Source organism: Pholcus phalangioides, unplaced genomic scaffold (genome assembly GCF_987345545.1).
Source record: "Pholcus phalangioides strain wild (caught in Gottingen) unplaced genomic scaffold, Ppha-v1.0 ptg000015l_1, whole genome shotgun sequence".
Lineage (NCBI taxonomy): Eukaryota > Metazoa > Arthropoda > Arachnida > Araneae > Pholcidae > Pholcus > Pholcus phalangioides.
Genome location: NW_028301608.1, coordinates 17,307,396 through 17,328,646, shown reverse-complemented (window position 1 = coordinate 17,328,646; position 21,251 = coordinate 17,307,396). Strand labels below are relative to the sequence as shown.

Sequence of the window (21,251 nt, the reverse complement as noted above, 5' to 3'; positions counted from 1 at the left end):
TGATGGAAACATAAATACCGTTTCAGCAGTTTCAAAACCTCCTCAGAAAATATAGTTACATAGGGATTTATCTTAGTGAAGGATATCGTTGTATCGAGAGTTCAACATTAGACTACAGGCGATTCCAAACAAAAATTGATAATATCTCGCTCTAAAGGGATTAATCGTAATATCGAGTATCGTTGTAGCGAGGTTTCACTGTATTCACACTCGAAAATTATAACTAGATTTCATCGTCGCAAGGTCCCTGTGCTCTTCAGGCACCCAGGTGAGCCCATGCATTAAGACGGCACTGCATATTATGCATACAACGTTGTATCTGAACATAGGTGAAATAGGTCGGGCTAGTTTGTTTAAATATTATGCCTCGATCATATGCATCGACCCATTATGCATTACCACCCCCTTGGTATTAACCAGTGATTTTTCTTAAGGATTCATCGACGATTTCTAGGGTGCCGCTGGTGCCGAAAGCTTTGTGTCACTTACCTGTGTCTGACTAACAAGCGGCAGAGGCAGGAACAAAATCGGCAGCGCAATTCCCAAGAGATATTTCCACGTCCTTCCTTTCAAAAATCTTATACCGAACATATTTTTCTCTTGATTTTTCACACGCACACACTGCCACTTATTTCTGATCGCTACTCATACTTGATGGGATTAAAAAAACACACACAAAAATTGAAACAGCCGCCAAATTATCGTCGAACGATCGTTCTGCTGGGCCGTGTTTTGCTCCATTCGACACTAGGCGGCGCTCTTGGGAAAAAAGGAAATGGGTGACACGCCTAACCATCAGGGTTTCGGTTGACGGAAGAAGTCGAAAAATATATAATAACAAAAAAATTGGAAACGAGCTGCTCGCGCGCGTTTCCGAGAAATCATACGAGGAAATATATCGTAACGGAGAGTTGCACTGAATATTCGGCATTTCGTGCAATATTCGACAGTGAAAAAAAAACAGTTGCGAATGTCGTAAAAATTTCAGGTAAAAAAACCCAGTTGTGTTCCAAGCAAAATCGACATCAGTCATCAATCCCGCCTCAAAAATTCAGTGTTTACCCAATCGTGATTGTAATACTACTTCCACTAAACAAGCGCAATTATACGTGGGTTTTTGTTCTTTAATTCAGTCATCATAATATGATGAGGAGATGGAGAATGGCAATTTGTTTAACCTATTGGTATGGCGGGGGGAGGGGTCATTCAAGTATTACGTCAGCATCGAGGGAGTTTCGGATTTGCTGACTTTTGATGACAAGGGGGGGCTTGAAGGCTGCTTATGTCATCAACCACCCTTTTTTGAAAATATGAAATATTCTAAGCTGGTGGGGGGGGGTGTTAGTGTGTTGCTGACAAGGGGGGACGGGGGGGAGTCAAAAATGGCCAAAAATCTGTTAACGTAATACTTGAATGGCCCGTAATCGGCGGTTAATTTTGACTTGGCAGGGGGGGCTCAGCGGGCCGTCATCAGTTTTGCTGGACCTACGTAATTTTCTTCTTGAGTTCGATGAACTGGTTATGTTAAAATAGCGCCTATAACCCTTTCAGACCCGAGCATTCATTTTTTGTAGGGGGGGAAGAGAAATAATTCACTTTGTTCAATTTTTTTTCAGCCAAGATGATGCAGGGTATATTCATCTTCAGGGTCTGTCTATAATAATATCTATCAGAATTCACGATTTTATTGCTAAATTTTATGTAATAACTTTTCCCAGAGGCTCACTCTCCCGGAAGCCATCTTATAAACCCCTTGAGAGTTCAACACTTCAAGTGCTGCTATCTGTGTGTGTGTGTGTGCGTGCGTGTGTGTGTGTGTGTGATGAATCATCCCCCCTTCAAAAAAGTTCATATTCGCTTTATATTTCAAAACTTACGCAATCTTCTAAATCAGAGCTTAACTCCTTGAGCTCAAAAGAAGAAATTCTATTGTGAGAAAATGCAACCCAGTCATTTGTGTGGCACCAGGGTCTGAAAAGGGATAATCGGCGAGGGGTTGAGGGGGGTTCTCCCTAAATTGGGTGCCTGAATGAATGAACGCCAGAACTCAGCCACCTGACTTATCTCATTGCCGAGATCGCTTCCAGCCCATCTATGTGGCAGTGTCTGGAACATTAAATTGGATGCCTGAAGAGCAGCTCAATGTCTTCAGCAACATACTGTGTAGGTACAACTAATCTATTTTCTTTTTTAATTACAGTAAAAGTCCGATAGAATGACAGCACGAGCACGAGGAAAACTGTCGTTCTTACGGACTTCTCGTTAAAAGCGGATTTCAATTTTGTGTTCTGTCAGGCTATAAAATTATAGAAAATTCCTACTTTATCTTCATGATGCAACATGCGTGGTTGAGGGGGATGAAGAGTCACGCGCATTCTTGTTGGTATACGGTGCTTGAGCTATGAAGATACACTTGATTTCTTGGATAAGTTTATATCGGAAGAGCACAAGTGTCGGGGTGATATGATCGAAGTTTTTAAATTTTTCAGCAGAATAGATAGGATGGACCACGAGTTATTGTTACACCGTCAATCGAGTGTTTCGAAAAGGGGACACCGGTATCGTTTAGTAAGGGACAATGCCAGGTTGTGGTGTCGCAGAGTGTTTTTCCTCTAATAGCTCTGTTAATAAATTGAATAGCTTACCTCCAGGAATCGTGAATGTTAACAATTGACGCGTTTAAAAAATAAATAATGCTTATAATGGGATGAAAATCAAGAAACTGTCCAGACTCAGATAAGACAACCATAATTTTTTTATGTACATTGTTCTTTATTTTGTTATAATCATGAGTTGTTTTTTTTTCCGTTTATTTTTGTTATGTAGTTTTTTGTGGTAATTGCTCTTTGCTCTTTTCATTACATTTGACATCCATATTTTTCATGAACATCTTTTTTCAGCCACCTCGTTGGGCAATTTGCCTGCTGTGGCCTTTGTACAATATTTGTATTTAAATGCCTTTAAGACTGGGATTACACCATTAAAGTTTGATAAAAGTTCTTCTTGAAAAATTCAACCAATGAGCGTATCGATTAAATTCGAGTGAATGTAACCGACAGGCTTATTGGTTGTTTTCTTCAAGTTTTATAAAATTTTGTTTTACCAAACTTTTATAATGTAATCAAGGCCTTAGATCATTTCGTTATAATATTAACGAATGAACCGAATTCGAGTGATGAAATTGAGTTTTGGTCTCACAGCAGTTGATTTTCCATATGACGTTTTTGTGTAGAATTTCCTTTTCTCAAAACTATAATAAGAGTTTTTAAAATTTTTCCATTTTCTCTCGTCTCTTCTATACACATTATTTTACTTAGTACTTATTTTATTTTTTACGTTTCTGCGTTTTCACAAGGGTTGTAGGTGCCGAATTTTCTATTTACAAATATGTTTATGAATAAATAAATAGCGAGAGTCTCGTTATTATAGGAAGAGTTCGTTTCAGGTTAACTTTGCAGTGAAGGGGAAGCTACGAGGGAACCGCATCACTCGTTGCTACGGCAACGAAAGCCTCTTAACCAATGTATCGATGAGCGGCCTTGGTAAGCTATGGCCGATTCTCGCCAATCTCACTCAGAAAAAAAAAATTTTTTTTACATACAACGTAATGCATGTAAAAAAATTGCACAGTAAGTTAATAATAATTGTGTAATAAGAAAAAAAACCACTGCTGAGATACTTTCAGAAATAAATTAAATTGACGTTTTTGAAATCATTTGTTTTGTTTTTTGATTGAAAATGAAAAGTGTTTTAAAATTTATAAAAAATAATTATCGTATATCACCGTGTCACTTACTCTTCATTGATGTGCCGTAAGTAACGCTAAAAATTTCGAAAAAGTAATAGTAATATTTTTCTGCAATATTTCCTAGCTGAAATTTATTTATAAAAATATACTACACAATAATACGAAAGCAACGTATAATTTTGAAATAGTGTATATTCACCATGGCTCTTGAAAACTCGGGGATTTTGAACTTTTGAATAATTTTTTTTTCAATTTATATAAGAAATAAACGTTAAATAAAATTTTTGAAGTCAAAAAATAAATTATTTAAGAACAAGCAGATTAACTACTTACCCGGTTTTCACGTTTCAATACCAATTCAATCGTACCAAATAGTAATAATGATACGGAAAAGTTTAGAATTCTTTTATTTTTGTTAATTGCATTTTTAATTGGGTTGCTGTATTTTTGAAACATATGATATTCATATTTTTATGGGCATCTTTTTCTCAGCCACCTCGTTGGGCATTTTGCCTGTTGTGGCGTTTTATTTGCATTTGTATTTTACTCACTTTTCTTGCCGAAATTTTTTCGACAGATATCCGAACTTTATACGTTGATGCCACTTGTTTTCAAGACATTTTCACTTGTTGATATGCTGCTCGTGATTATTCCGAATGATTCTTATCAAGTTATATTTACAGCTAGCATTCAAAAAACAAAAATATACTATTTAGGAATGAAAAGAGCAGATAACTTTTTAGCTTGGCTATCCTAGGTGAAAATAAGGATAGAACTGTCTCATAAAAGACGTAAAATGTACTGCAAGCCTAAACCACTGTGGGCCCCCCCCCCCCACCTCGCTAATTTTATCTGAAGAGACACTAAAGGGGCATCTGGACAAACAGGTGACCCCTGCTGTGGGTGGAAAACTCATTACTCGTGTCAACTACTCTCCGTGATCGGCTATAGGAATTCGGAAACCACCCCTATCCCATGAACGTGACAAGAAATAAATAATATAAATAAAAGGAGGACCTGAGAAACCAACACCTACACCCATGAAGAGTCTCTCACAATGGTATCGGTGCTCTCGTCAAAGAGAAATACTCTCTAAATTCATTGAAGCCTATTTTCGGAAGGGAAAAAAACTGATTGAATATTCGTCTGGATGTAAAAGCTTATAACTGAATGAAAAATTGTATCGTTATGGAAAATTCAACCAAATAAACGATATAAAATATATATAATTGTCTAATGAAAAAAGAGCAAGACAATGATATTGGCAGGAAATTTTTCCATGATGTCACGCCAAAATGCTGTTGCGGTTGCAATGGATTTTTGATAATGGTAACCAATATGTTATCTAATTTAAAAATTTTAAACGAATAAACATCGGTTCAAAACGATATTTTTTTTAGCTTTTTTTTAAAAAATCATAGAAAAAAGTTAAATATTCTGTATAAATTATCATCATAAACATCCGGTATATGGGAACTATATTTTGCGGCGAAGGAATTCTCTTCACTGCAAAGTTAACCTAATTGATATTGAATTCCAGTAATAAAATTAAGAAATATAACTATTACATGTTATTACAATTATATATCCGGAATTAAAATAATACTCTCTCTGAATATATATATATATATATATATATATATATATATATATATATATATATATATATATATATATATATATATATATATATATATATATATATATATATATATATATATATATATATATATATATATATATATATATATATATATATATATATATATATATATATATATAGTTAAAATTATTAATTAATCAATATCAGTAATTACAATCTCATTTCGTTACCGGAGTGAGAATTTTTGAAGAATAGTTATTTTACTAAAACGATCCTTCACTATAATGATAATAGTTATGAAATTATAAGCTATTATGATAGATCTAAAGCATTTTTAATTTTAAAACATTTTTTTTAATTTTTTAATTCAATGATGGTAATGATGTTCCAGGGTGTTGAATACATTGAAAATATTTATTTTTTTTTTAAATCTTTAAATACTGCCAAAGGTTAAACCCCGAAGTTAACCCACTTCGTGAACTGACAGGCCCAGTTGGCCCAGCCAGTGTCAGAATTCCAGGCTTTCGCTGGGCTTTTTGGCTCTGTAAATCGATTCCTATACATCCCTATATATGGATCACTAAGATATCGATATTCAGATTCCTCTGATCGTTGGGGTTGCCATCGCTAACGATAATTATTATGGTTAGCTATTGATAATTATAAATGGCCATAATTATTACAAAAAAAAATATGCCGACTTGGCGATGACCCCGAACCATAGAAATCGATACAGAGGGATATATAAGGGGCTAATCAAAGCTTGGTGAAAGCCTGAATTTCGGACATTGGCCTGGTCAAATGAACCGACCAATTTGCGAAGAGGCCAATTTCGGGCTTTGGCAGTAACAGATACAAGCAGTACCCGCCGGTTTTAACTTGAAGGGGTGTAGATAGCTGTCTCCAACTGGGGTCAAAGATGTTTGTTTTTTTCCTTTGTAATAGTGAATTATCCTGAATTTAGAGCCGCCGTAAATTATACATGGGGGAGCTCTTGAACAATCTCCTCTGGGTGGAAATCGAAGCCAAGATACAAGTCGACATGAAATTGTAGTAATCATATTGAAAAAAAAATTTCACGGACTTATCTAAAAGAATTTAAAAATAGTATTGAACGACTAAAATTATCACAAATCAAAAATACCTTTAATTATCATTTTATTTCACTATCCTATCCAAATAGAGACTTTCTAAAGCAATTTTTCAGCTTAATGATCGTGGTCAGTGGTGATAATAATTATCAAACTATAAGTTGACCCTTGGGTAAAAATTATCGTGCCGGAATTATAATTAAAGGAAGAGTATTGTATGTATAATAATGCTAATGAAAAAAAAAATTATAATTCCGTGAGAGAACTTCATACATGTATGTCTATTTTATTCTACGTGCCATGTTGTGCGTAAAAGTTAATTAAACAGGAGTGAGAATGAATTTTGTTATTCCAGCTGATGCTCCAGAGGAGGAAAAAAAACAATCCAGCAGTTGATAATACATAATTATTTTCCAACAAGTTTTCTGGAAATTTGCCAACTTTTCCTCACCATAAATCTCCAGCTCGAAAAAACAATTACTGGAAATGTTCTGGAATCATTTTTCAGCGTCAAAAACCAACAAAACAGCATGTATAATTACACATGATACGCATTAACTACCGTAGACACAGGAATAAAAGAGCATATATAGAGCAGGGGTTCTTAACCTATAGGTCACAAGGACCTCCGAGATGGGTCGTTGAAATCCACTCACAACCCTCAACTTCCATGTGGATCACGACCCAAACTTGATTCACGAGGGTTTTCGAGGTGGGCCTGTACTATGTGACACGGGTTAAAATGTAGACTAGAAAAGTGAAAAATCTGATTGTCAAAATTAAAAGTTATACATTGAGACGTCGCAAATCCGATTTCTAATTGGATTTTGGGGGATACAGGGACTGTATAAAAAGTTTTTCTATTTTTTATTTTAATAACTATACAACGCCTTAAAACATGAATGGCATATTTGTGTACTACACGTTATTTGGAAACTTTTTTCTAATTAAAAGTATACCCCCTAGGATCAACGGTTCACCAGTAAAATGTCATATCCCCTGTTTGATGTGCACCTTGTATATAAACTGACATGTCCTGATTCACTGACTGATTCGTCATCACCGAGCAGAAAAACCACTGAAGTTAAGAATATGCAATTTGTGGTCAGCAGCTTTATTCAATGACGCAAAGACTTACTAAGAAGTGGTTTTTCGAAATTCTGTCCCTGAGGGGTCGCAATGGGGTTCAAAGGTAACACAGAGAAATCACGCCCAGCCTAAACCACTGAAACTACAAATATGAAATTTGGTCCAGTATTTCATATTATTATGCAGATACCCACTAAGACGGGATTTCTTAAAATTAAATTCCCCCAAGGGAGGTCATGAAAGATTCAGATGTTAAATGTGGGAGAATCATCGACGTGTAATTTTCAGATTATCAGCTCGACACACAATATATACTAATCTCTATGGATCAGTATTCTATAGAATAATAAAAAACTCTTTTGAAGGACTATCTAATGAATAACTGTCAAATTTATTTCAAAAGAATTTTAGTCCAATTGCATTTTGGTAACCCTAGAGTCAGATTGAACCCAAATCAAGCCATTTGTGAATCCATATCCAATCCACTCATTGAAAAATTGTAGTTATTGTAATCTTAATCAACTTGAAACGTGGAAACTCATATTCGTAGATTCTCCAATCTATGCAGGTGTTCTCTTAATGGACCGACAAACTCAGAGGGTTGTTAGTAGGCATCAAGAGGAACAAAAATTGCAATGGAACATGTCGCAAACCACGATGAGGGGATGAAAATCGCAAAAAACGTATGCAGGTTTCCACGTCACGCTGGAACGACCAGAAGTACAATAATAACTACAAAAAGATTTATTTAATCAATTATTACTAGAGTTGTTGGAAGTGGCGGCCGCTGATGTCATTGCACAGTCTACAACCACGTAAAAACGATTCCCAGACGCCCTCGAAGATACCAGGTATGCTTACTACAGCAATAGCGCTAATTTACGTCGTCCGCAGTGCGTGATCCTATCCCAGCGCATGCGTTTCGCGACGCTACTCACGTCAGATATGGTGAGCGAACCCACGAACGCATTCAGCGATCAACTGACAACCTCCTTTCGCCTCCTCTGGACTCAGAGCCTGCATGCGTTTTTCACCCACTCTGCGTGGTTTGCGACACCATGTTCCATCGCAATTTTTGTTCCTCTTGATGCCTACAACCCTCTGAGTTTGTTGGTTCATTGACAGAACACCCTGTATAAATTTAAGCATAAAAAATATTTTGGCACTGAACAATGTTGAAATAAAACATATTTTTTTATTTTTAAGAGATGTTCACTGTTTGCAGTCCCTGTATGAAAGTAACTGAAATTGAATTGAAGAAGACAATCTTATATTTTTATGTTCTGACTTATCTGCATCTGGCTGGAAGGGCTGCAGGAGATATAATTCGCTGTGTGCTCCATCTTTTAGAACATTACTTAAAATTTTTTTCAGATTACCAAATCAAGCCACGGGTAACAGCTAGTAGCATAATATTTTTCAAAAATATTCGTATTTTTACATCACTCACTCACTTGAAACTTTACAAAAACATAAAAAACTGTCGCAAGGAACCCATAATGCTGAACTCCCTGAGGTTAAAAAAAGCTATAAAAAAGCAACCCCACCCCCCCCCCAAATGTCATAATGTTTGCAATTCAATTTTAACCCAATATAACGACCCGAAAATATCATTCCATCCATTACAACGTCCGAACTCGGATCTGTCCGCTCATTTTTTTTTTGCAAAAAATTAACAAAATCCATTTTCAACTATGCGTGTTTTTTACCTAGTGTACTTGAAACTTGAATAATTTCAGTTTGAAATAATAATAAAAATTAATTATTAATTTTTAATATTATTTTCTAACCATTTCCATTGCCGCTTACATTATAACAAACTGAATAGCTTACTTTTTTAATTCCGCTAGAGTATGAAATTTTGAAAGTTTCAAAAAAATTGCATAATTTTTTTAAAACTTTCGATATAATGACTATTCAATATAACGTCTGTTTTACGTGAAGCGATGGACGGTCATTATAATGAGCATCGACTGCATAAAGAAAAATGTCTCTTGAATGTTTCAACATGTCATGAAATGAATGTCGTTTTTCATGAATAGATAAATGTAAGAGACCGATCTATTGCTCGGGCATTTCAAACACACGAAAAGCCTTTATATTTCCATATATTTCTGGATAACAGTCACAGAGGGTGACGTCGGCTATTTATAAAGACCGAAGAAAGCTAAATGAAAAGGTGAATGAAACGGAAATTCTAATACTTCATCAGCGGTGACCCCTGTCAGTTATTGTTAATGACAATGTACATTGTCATGTTGCCTCATATGTGACAGAACCTTTAAGATAAGATGAGAGAGGTTGGGAAATACTATATCGCAGTTTTTTTCTTCAGGATGAAACTAAATGTTTTTCTTAACTTTGGATATACAAGTAAATGTGATTTACCTATACATCGGTTCAAGTGCGTAGCGGGGGAGGGGGACTTGAGGCCTGGTCACCCCCCCCCGAAATGTGAGAAAATGACCGAAAAAAGGGAAAAAGATGGCCAGATCTATTGTTTTCTATCACTTTGGTTGTCCCCCCCCCCCCCCCGAACGAAATTTCTGGCAACGACCCTGCATCGGTTTTTCCATAGCTGAAATTATTAAAAAGGGATCTAGCAAAGCATGACACCCAAAATCAATATCAAGATCAGCTTCGCGTCCCATGGGAGTGCTTGTTTTTCGAAATTAGTGGAAACATAACAATTCAGTTTTACGGCTCTGTGCGAGGTTCGCCTAGTGGCCTCTCAAATCTGCCCTATTCTTCGCAAAAAAAAAAAAAACTTTTAAAAGAGGTGCACTAAATTTCTTGATAACGGACACCATCGGACCGAAAACTTTGTCCGCTAACAGGGAATGTTCATTAATATATAAGGAAATTCATTGAGGCCTTGTGTTTCACAGACTTCAAAAGTGACTGTCAACCCTTAAGTCCAAAGGATTTCAAAGGTCAAAAGGATCAAAATAGACGAGATATCTCGTCTATTTTGATCCGCTTCATTTCGGCAATCCCGAAATCTTCCGGATTCTCAAAACCCTCTCATTTCCACAATCCCGAGCCCAGCTAGTGCATTGAAGTTGTTTCTACAGTCTAACATGTCCCCTCCCGTCCAATTGATCGATTACCAGTGGACGGAGTCGGCTTTTGTTCAAAGTTAGATAACAGAAGAGGGAAGAGAAACGACGTTTTTCCTTTCCCTTTGAAGTAGTATACAATTATACAAAGAATTATGTCACTCTACGCTATCCATACGAAGGTTTTTAACAGCTGTTTGATACGAAGATGAATTTAGGAAAGAAAGAAAATTCAACTGCCCATGCGGGGGAGTCGAGCCCACGTCCTCTCACTAGCCAGGTGAGTGTCCAAGACCACTAGACTACAAAGGCAACGAATCTCTCCTTAGAGCTAGTCACCATCTGATGGCAGTGTCAGCTGTTGTGAGCTTTGTCCCGAGTTAGATCCAACCGTCCATGTAGGGTCCCGTTCAGTGCACACGAGGTCTAAAGAATTATTGAGATTCGTTGCCTTTCTAGTTTAGTGCGCTCAACCGGCAAGTGCAAGGACGATTCCCGGCAGGGGCAAAAAAAAATTTTTGAATGAATTTTCTTTCTTTCCTAAATAAATCTTTGCATCAGCCAGCTGTTATAAAAATGTCGTATAGTATACAATTAAGCGTTTTCAGTATAAACAACAAAAAAATGCGATAATTTTTTCCTTATTATTATTATTATTATTATTTCGGTGTTGGGGAAGCATTTATCAGCTCACGCAATCGGGAAAAAATATTCTTCTTGAAAATAGGTGGCAATTTCTAGAAGATTGAGATGATTTTGATTTTTCTCAGCCAAATGTGTGAAGGAAAGACTTTTTTTATCAAGATATATTATGCGGAAGAGAACTCGAAAAGAAACGTCTATTAGTCTCCACTGGGACATCCATATGCTCCACAGGAGACACACATTATAATTCCTTTATTATTTACGCTCTGTAATGTGACGTGCGGAAGTAGAGGCATATAGTAGCCCCCTCCTACATTCAAAATCATTTCAATCTCACTACTGCCGCCACCTGGAGACCATTTGCTGAAGTTAAAGGGGGGTGAGCTACTCTGAATCTACTTCAGCGCGTCACGCTACAGAGCATGACGCACTCTGTAGGAGGAATGGTTAAGGAATAAGGAAGGAATAAATAAGGAGGAACGGTTAATAATAAATAAGGTTAATAATAAATAAGGAAGGAATGATTAAGTCTCCCGTGGTGTATATGGATAGCGCGCTTGCCCGGATTGCAAGAGGACTGGGTCAACACCAGCTATAGTATTCTACTATATGTGTTCGATTCTCGGCTCAGATCAGTAGACTTTTCTCTCCGAGTTAATCTCGGCATAAAGTATCCAGAAAAAAAGCTTCTCCTTCAATTTCTAGAAGGTTCAGTGATTTCCATTGTGTCAGTAATAATGCTTACAAAAACGAGTTAACTTGAGATGTCCGCTAAAACTGGAAGTGTCCACTTCAGGAAAGGTTCCACTGCAATACAGGTTGCGTTCGTCAAATGAGAGAAAATTAATGTGCAAATGAAGAAGAAAAGAAACAGTAATTTTATAGAAGATATTCTGTAGTTCTTTTACTTTCGTAACGAATTGTAAATAAAACAAACGTGTTTATGCGTCGTCATGCTTCATGACCGAATTGGTATCATCGTTAGTTTCGCCAGCAGCAGTGACAGCGTATTATTATCTTCCAAACAATCTTCAGTATGAATTGTGCAGGCTATGTGCATAGTAAAGTGTTTATACACACCAGCGTAACTTTCAAATAACTAATATGAGTGTGATGTATAGGTGTTATCAGTAAAGTGACTATGCAGTACTAGAAAAGAAGAGGTCGCGCTTGAAGTCTTATACATACATATCGCACGAACTACATAATACTGCAATCCCAGAAACTATGAATATCTAGTATGGGGGAGGGGTTCCTTTGAACGGTATCAGTACGGAAAACGTAAATGAATAATGAAAACCGTGAAATGATACATGATTTCAATCTCATCCCGACAATGCTGCGAAATTTATCGCACCAAAAAACAGCACATTAAGATAAGTAGGTGAAACTGACAGGTATGAATGACTGCCGCACGTTTATCGACTTTTTGGCAAGAATTAGCGATGTCCGATATTTTTTCCGATGAAATGGTCGGCCCAAAAGTTAGGGCTAAATAAAAGAGCTGGATTATCTGATTATTATTTTCAAATTGCACTCTTGAATATTTGAAGCGTCAAAAAAAAAAAGATTGGTCACAGTTGTATTAGAAAGTTATTACGTAATCATGCGTTATTATTATTTTTCATAGTATTGACCTTACGCCTGAAGGCCCCAGTTTGCGTTTCAATGCCTGGCCCATTAGTAGGCAGTGGTTTTTATTGGGGTATTGATAGAAAAGTCATGCATCGCTAGATTCAATGGAAAACAACGGTCTCTGAAGAGACAATTTGATTCCTAGAAATTTGAAACGGCACTTATTTTTGGTTGGTTAGAAACATGAACTCATCTGTATTTATTTTACAATTATATCTCTACTTGTTTGAAATACAGTTTATTATGCAGGCTGTCCCGAATATATCTCTACAACCGTTGACTTTGAAACATATTTTTAATTACAAAATATTTTTAAATAAAGTGCGCTTACTCAAAATCTCATTGGCATTGCCGTTATGCAGTGCTAAGCCCTGGTGGCAGAAAGCTATCGATTTGTATCTTTAGCAAAAACCCCCACGACGGACATTAAGTACCATCGAAAAAAACATTTTCTTCACAGCTTCAACTTCGCTATCTCACTTCTCATGTTAATACTAACATCTGAGGTTGTGCCGGCATTTTTCCTGCAAAAGTGTTAAAACCAAGAACCATTAATTTAATCGAAAAATTTTCTCCCGAGTATGACAAAAAAAAAAAAAAAAATGGATGATGATGATGACCTTTCCTCCCACATACATACACTACATAAAAATACATACACTACATAAAAATACATACATTACTCACTTGTCTATCCCTTCATCAGGGGGACGCGATGGGCCCCCAGCCTGTATGGGGAATATATGGCCCGCATAAGGGCCAGGCATCCCCTTAAAATTTTTATTCTGGTTCTGGTTCTGGTACGGACATTAAGAGGATTGGCACCGCCCCTCGAATCAGACCGTGTTGGCACTCGACTCAGGATTTATTTCCGTTTCGCCCTGACAAATATCTTACTGAGCAGGGGGCTGGAGCGTCTGATTTACGAAAATTAAATTAATACCCTTAGGGGTGGGGCAGGGGTGTATCCATGGGTGTGAAGAGTCGAAAACATAAAAAATATGAAGATATTAACTTTATATACAGCCCCCTTGTGCTAAAACTTCGAATTATTGAAATGTAGATCCACTCTGAAAAGACATTTGAAAAAAAAATATTTTTAAATGCAATGTTTATCGAGATATGCAATAGTCAGTGTTTTGGTTCAAAAGTTTCTATTTTTAGGATTGCACAGAACATTGAATGAATGAGCATTTTATTTTCTGTTCACAATAAATAATAATTGAATTTTTTGAATATTACAAAATTTTAACAACTTTAAATTTAATTTACGCTTCGCAATTTGTGAAGCACACCCTAAATCATTGGTGATGAATGCCGAAATCTTCGAAGTCAAATATCGCCGTTAATATTGCATTTAAAAATACGCAGTGTTTTTTAAATGATTTTTCTCGGAGCTCATTTACTCTAATGTGCTCTAATTAAAATTTTTAGCACACAGGGTCAACATAAAATGTTGATTTTTCTTCTTTTAATGTATACGAAATTTGAGTAACCGCACGTCATTTGAAAACTTTTTGTAATCGAAGTGCGCATCTGAAGTCAACTGTTACAAAGATATCCGCTGTGCAATCAATTTGAAACATACAACCTGTATAACACGATATAATACAGAGGCGATTTTTTTTCAGCCGCCAATACATCAAATTCATGCCCGATCTTCTCACTAAAACTACCTTTTGACATAGGCAGGCATCTTCAACCTGGTGTTTCTGATGCATCCTGGACTCAAATCAAATCCTTTAGAAGTCAAAGATGTTTTGTTATTCAGTGGATATATATACACAGTATGTTGTTTGGGTCCTCTAAAGCTACGGTCCTTTGCACAAATGCCCCGCTTGTCGAAATTAGTTCCTACCTGGATTGTTCGTTGCTCGTGCTCGATTTATCATTCGCCGTTGACGTCTTGGCAGATCGTTCAACGGGGCCTAGTATTCTGAATCAAACGAAAGCGGTGGCGTCGTAGCTGTGGTTGCAGCTGGTGCTCGAGCACCCACAGTATTTTTTGGCATTTGTCTGAGCATCCCCGAATTAATTTTTTGAAATCCACCCCCCCCCCCTTTCCTCTCACCCCAGTATAAAGAACAGATCGAGAACCCACAGGTCTAAGACACTTCCGACTCCCGAAATTGTTGAATTTTTTTATTTTAATACACTTATGAGATATTTTATACATATTTATAGTACAAATGAAACTATAGGAGCCTAGTACTGCCTAGTATTCGAAGAACGAGGCATCTCTTTCCAGCCACCTCGTTGGGCATTTTTGCCTGTTGTGGCCAATTGTATTTGCATTTGAAAAGTATTAATGGGCTCAATTTTCTTTCCTCTAAAACTCGTTAAGACACGTCCCCTAAGCAATCAACCCCTCTATTATACATCCAGTTTTGACATTATATTCGAAGATTTGCATTATGCTGATTGAAATGTCTCCGAGTTGCCATATGGGAGATGCTCTCTCGCATACATTTCCTTTGTATATATATAGTTTTCAAATTTTTTGTTGTAGTGCGACGACGGCGGCTTCAAAATTTGTACGCAGCTTCCCTTTATTTTTCAAGTTAACAGTGCTGACTATGACTGAAAATTTTTACGGAATTTCCCATGCCTCTCCCGTGAAACTCCGGCTTCTGCACAGGGAGTCACGCTTCACAGTTATACGCATAGATTTGATTGCTCAAGATACATTTTCAGTTACAAAATTGAACATTCAACTTACGCTTGTACCAGCTATTATCGGCAACGGAGCTAACAAGAACGGAACAATGCAACCAAGAACGAAACGCCATTGGTGTCGGCAAAACGATAAGATCTCCATAGACATTGCCGGGAACAACATAATGGACAGACACTAGAACTTGAGAATGTCGATCTTCCGAAAAAAAATGTCCACTTTTTTTTAATCGGCCGTTACGGACACTAACGCGTACACACACACCACTGGCAGCAGCAGCAAGAAAGGAACAATGGACGGCTAACTTTTTGGAAATTTTACAGTTGTTTGTTATTTTATAGGTGCAGCATCAGATAGAAGAGATATGTGTGTGAAATATCTCACGACGCAACCATATAAATGTCCAAACAATGTGAAATATGAGTGAGTGACGCGGTGATGTACTTCGTCACTCACTTTCGATGTGATATAAAACATGATGAAAGCTCGAGTGCAGATGTAACGGTAAATAACAAAGAAAGTAATGTTTCGGTAAGGACGTCTCCATATTTGGCGTGTGTTTATTCTCGATGGACTTCGGTTTTCCCGAAGAAATGGATCCGAAAGGTTATGACGAGTACACGTATATTGTGCGCACTTACGATAGACTCTGCTTGATGATTGCTTTCTTTGTTCTTTGTGCTCGAAAACATTGCGCAAACTCCTTGAACAAAACAACGCTATAAAATGAATAAATGAGCACCATTTTGTATCATCAATTTTTGGAATTCTTAATGAAGAAATGTCTCAGTTAATTTGATACTTTTTGATTCTATGGCGTACAATAAGACAATATTAAATCAATGGAATCAAAGAGTGAGACGGCTTTTCCTCAGCCCAATACATCAAGGAAATGGACTTTTTCTCGATATTCTGCCGAGGTGAACTCAGAAAGTAACGTCTTCTAGTCTACATTGGGAATCGAACCCAAGTCCTCTTGCAAACTGGGAAAGTGCGCTACTATATACATCACTGGAGACACGACCCTGCCTTCTACCATCCTACCTGGGGGGGGGGGCATTTGCTAATATTGAGAGAGGCTACTAATGCCTCTACTTCAGCGCCTCAAATGAGAGTGCATCTACATTGAAAAAATCATAAATTTATTTCATTTCAGTTGATAGGTGCAGAGACGTCGGAATTGCTTGGAATTTGGGTGTGGTCGTGTTGATCTTTGAGTAGGAAATTTTGATTTATGAATCAATTCAGAGGGTACTCGGGCACCCACAACACCCCCGGTTCCTATGTCACTGCCTGGAGCATAATGGTTTTCCGAAAAAACAAAAAATTATAAGAATCGTGAAAATCAGATGCACCCAGGTTCACACACAGCACTTGTACAACTTCGAACCTTTCCAAAGTGCAAATGCATCCGGAAATCCACAGTCCTAAGCCTGTTTCAAGAACACGAGAATCAGACTGCTGCTCAGGGCCGGCTCTAGGCATGAGGCCACGAGGATGCCACCTGGAACGACTTGATCACTTGGGCGGCATTTTTTATGGCAGATTTATTATGACGGTGTTTGCACTCTCCCAGATTTTTACGCATTGAAGTAATTTTGAAGGGAAAGCGCGAGTGGATAAATAAGCAAGATAAATACAATACTTTTCATTGTTGAAATGCTACTCAACTCTTTGCTCTTAAACACTTAATTCATCTCAACACGCCTCCTTTGTTGCACTTCCAAAAAGTGCCATCTATCTCCAGAAGCTGGTGTCTGAAAAAAATTACATTCTTTCTCTTTTTTTGATAGGATCTTTTCGCTCTTTCTCAATTTTTTTCCAATTGACTTTCCTTTCTTTAATCGAATCCCCCAGCACAAGTTTGGATTCCTTGTTCATCTTTCGACAAATGCCTCTTTCACACAGCCAACACCATACGAAAAGAATCTCTTGCGTGATGCAGTTTTTCTCCGGAATGCTCTGACTACCCATTTCTGCATACCTATGTCTGTTCTTTATATCAGGGTTTGCAACGTAAAGTTTTTCGCGGAACCTTTGATGATAATGAGGCTGTTCCGTGGAACTCTTGGTGATATAATGAGGCTGTTCTACAGAAATGAAATTTTTGAATATTCATTCAAAAAACGTGTGTCCCTAATGCCGTCCTTTCATCGTAGCCCCAGGGCAAAATGAAAGAGTGTCTAGGCACCATCTCTTAATTTACGTATTTATTGCCATAAATCACTGTGCTAGATCTTATCGTGGAAGCTATTCAACTGAGGTTCCTGCATGCTCCCCTACAAAGGACAAAGGGAGTGGTCTGGCAGGGCCCGATATGATTCTCATCAGATATGATTCTATTTTTGTTTTTCACGTTACAACTTCATGTTAGAGGGGCCTGTGATTCTCTTGATTCACGAATCAAGAGCTTTGATTGTAAGCATTACCAAAACAAAAGCACCCGCAAAAGATTTGGTATCTAAGGCCCCTTTCACACGAGCACTAAAGATGCGGGCGTTTGTTTGAAATTCGTGCATAAAAACTATTTTTTCGCAATTTTTGTAATTATTTTTCTCCTTTACCCCCGATTCAGTGCCCATAGGCAACCTAGAGGCATTCTTTGGTGGTTTAATCTAGAGCCCAATAGAATATGGGTATAAAGGTGCCTTCATTCCGATCCTCACAAGTAGTCGATGGGAGAAAATATCTTAAAATATTTTCAAAAAATTTAAAAAAAAAATTGTCTTTTCGGAAAAATATGAAAGAAAAATTCCTAAAACACATCCAATGTTCGAAAAATCCAATCCAAAAACATCCAAAACATTCGATGTTCCAAAAAAAAAAAAAAAAAAATTCAGGAGATATCAAAGAATTTGCAAGTAGAAAAAAAGGGGAGGGGGTGGAGACTTTCAAAATGTCTATGCTTAGAAATATTCACATCACAAATCTGTTAGGCCGGGATTACACTATAAAAGTTTGATAAAAGTTCGTTTATAAAACTTGAAAAATTCAACCAGCAGGCGGATCAGTTAAGTTCGCTCGAATGTAACAGATGTGTTTATTGGTTAAATTTTTCACGTTTTATGAAAGAATTTTTAATCAAAGTTTTATAGGGTAATACCAGCCTTAGGCCGGGATTGCACTATAAAAGTTTTGTAAAAGCTCTTTGATAAAACGTGAAAAATTCAAGCAATAAGATCACCGGTTGCATTTGCTTGAATGCAACCGATGCGCCTACTGGTTGAGTTTTTAAACTTTTTAAAAACTTTAAAGTTTTTAACTTTAAGTTATAAAACTTTATAGTGTGATCCCGGCCTTAAACCCAGATTACACTATAAAAATTTTATAATAATTCTTTCAAAAATACAACCAATAAGCTGATCGGTTGCATTTGCTCGAATGCAGTCGATAAATTTATTGGTTGCTTTTTTCAAGTTTTATAAAATATAACTTTCATAAACCTTTTAGAGTGAAATCCCATCGTTAGATTAGTCATTTCTGAAATATAAAATTTCATTTTTTTCAGTTTATAGACTGAATACCGAGTAAAATATACTTGTAGGCATCGGGGAACCACCAAAAATATTCAAGTTCTTAGGGCCTTCAAACGTCTTAATCCAGCCCTGAGTGATCAATAACTGAGTGATAACATTGTTTAATAAAAGTGTATTTTTTTTAAGTTTAAAAAAATTAAAAGACTAAAAATTTAAAAAAATAATAAATATGTAAAATAATATTTCAAATATTTATATTTTTTAAATAATTTTAAAAATTTAAAAAGAAAAAAATTAAAATTTTTAAATTAAATTTAAAAGTTATTAAAGTATTTAGTCAATTAAATATTCGTAATGAACAGAATGGCTTATCATTTCGGTCCCGTCAGTGGCCGTTGTTGGCAGGTTTCATTGTATAAAATTGTAAAGCATGGACAAAAGGCAATTAAAGTTGCTATATCTCAATGTCAGAAGGAAACGGAGGAATAGACGTATGTGGGTGCATCATATTTGATGAAGAGGGACCCTCATATGGTGTTTTTAAGGGTATTTATGGCAAAATCATTAAAAAAATCCCATGCAAAATTCCGAGCCAAAGATGCGGACGAATTCGCTCCGCATCCGCATCGTGTGAATAGCGCCGAATAAACCTATTGTCAAAACTTCTATGTGCGGAGGCGGAGCCCGCACTTAGGTTTTGACACATGCGGACGACGTCCGGACCCGCATGAACATTTCATAGGTGCGGAGATATTTCGGCTCGTCTGAAAGGCTCAGTATATTCCAATTGTTAAAACTTCTTCCGGACCCGCATCCGCTCCGTGTGAAAGGCCTCTAACCCAAGTGGGGTCCTCAGTCAACGTGTGTGATTAGTGGTTAAATATTTTTTCCTCTGAAGACGACACCCATTGTTTGTCGAAATGCTTAGGAGTTTTAGTATTTTCATGCATTTGCCGTATTCGTTGGTGACTTCTTAATATTCTTGAGCAAAGTTAATTTACTCTTCCATCAAGGTTATGCTGCGCCAAACAATGATCAAGCGGTATAATAACTGGTGGTAGCATTTGCGGTACCCAAGTTGCACCACGAGAAGACCTACCACATTACAATACCCTTCACCCTGGTTACGAGCATTGGCGTCGTAGTATAACGAAAATAAAAGTGCAGGAAAACGTATCTTTATGCTACGCAACATAACAACATGCAAATAACACATAACGTGGAGAATCACGATTTTAAAAACTAGAGAGAGAAAATGTGGTTCTTGGATTTTCAATAAATAAATTTTGTCTTTGAATTCGGAATAAATATTTAATTTATTAATTTTCATGTTTTCTCATAAAAGTGCGCAAAAGCACATTTGTGATACTTGGTTGAATAAGATTTTTCTTCAGATTATTTTTTGTAAATGTTATATGTAGAATTTTAATGCCTTATATGATATACACTCAGTGGCCAAACAATTATAAACACTCAGCACGTGCACTGGCGTAATAAACCGGATATTTACTGATGAAAAAAACTTTCTCCTGGTCAGAAGCACCACTCAACTATGCAATTTGCTTGTTAATGGAGAAAACAATAGATTTGAGTGACTTTCAATGCGACATGATTATGGGCGACAGAAGGGGCGGTTCCAGTATCTCCGAAGCCGTTAACTTTCTTGGGTTTTTTCGTACGAGTCTTCGAAGAACGGTAGCTAAGCCAAAAAACTTCGAGCGGAATAGTGGGCGGAAATCGCTTGTGACGAAAGAGGTTCCAGGTGAGTGACACACATTGTGTGCGGCAACAGGAGAGGTATACAACGCAACAAATTGCAGCGCAATACAACTCAGGATCATCGCAAAGCATATCCGTACGCTCTAAAGACGAATCTTAAAACGAATTGGTTTTAATAGCCGGTGACCAACAAGAGTCCCTTCGATTTCTCTGAAAACTGAAGTAAACGGCTTTTGTGGGCTAGAGAACGCCGAAATTCGACACTTGATGAATGGAAGAAGGTTGTCTGGTCTGACGAGTCAAGACTTTTTTTCCGTGATGTTGATGGCAGGATCATGTGTGGCACAAGTAAAACGAAGGCAAGGATTCGGCATGCCACGTGACAACTGTTTGAGCGGGTGGCGGGGAATCACTGTTTGGAGAGCATTTTCCTTGTATACTCTTGGTTCCATATTTCTATTGGAAACATTCGTCAATGCCAGTGCTTACCTCCACATCGTTGCTGACCACGT

General features: G+C 37.1%; 1 protein-coding gene across 2 annotated transcripts in view; it reads right to left on the bottom strand.

Annotated features, from left to right (window-relative positions):
* LOC149075585 (Na(+)/citrate cotransporter-like) overlaps positions 1-15,892 on the bottom strand; it is a 65,709-nt gene extending 49,817 nt beyond the window's left edge. Inside the window, exon 1 of one of the 2 annotated variants that reach the window (XM_089243080.1) lies at positions 15,590-15,892. In XM_089243080.1, the coding sequence (XP_089099206.1) occupies positions 15,590-15,709 (120 nt within the window). In that variant the 5' untranslated portion in view covers positions 15,710-15,892. Of the gene's footprint in view, positions 1-489; positions 820-15,589 lie in introns of those variants that run through there. The other variant, XM_089243081.1, reaches the window with a different exon arrangement.
* Positions 15,893-21,251: the final 5,359 nt, after the last annotated feature.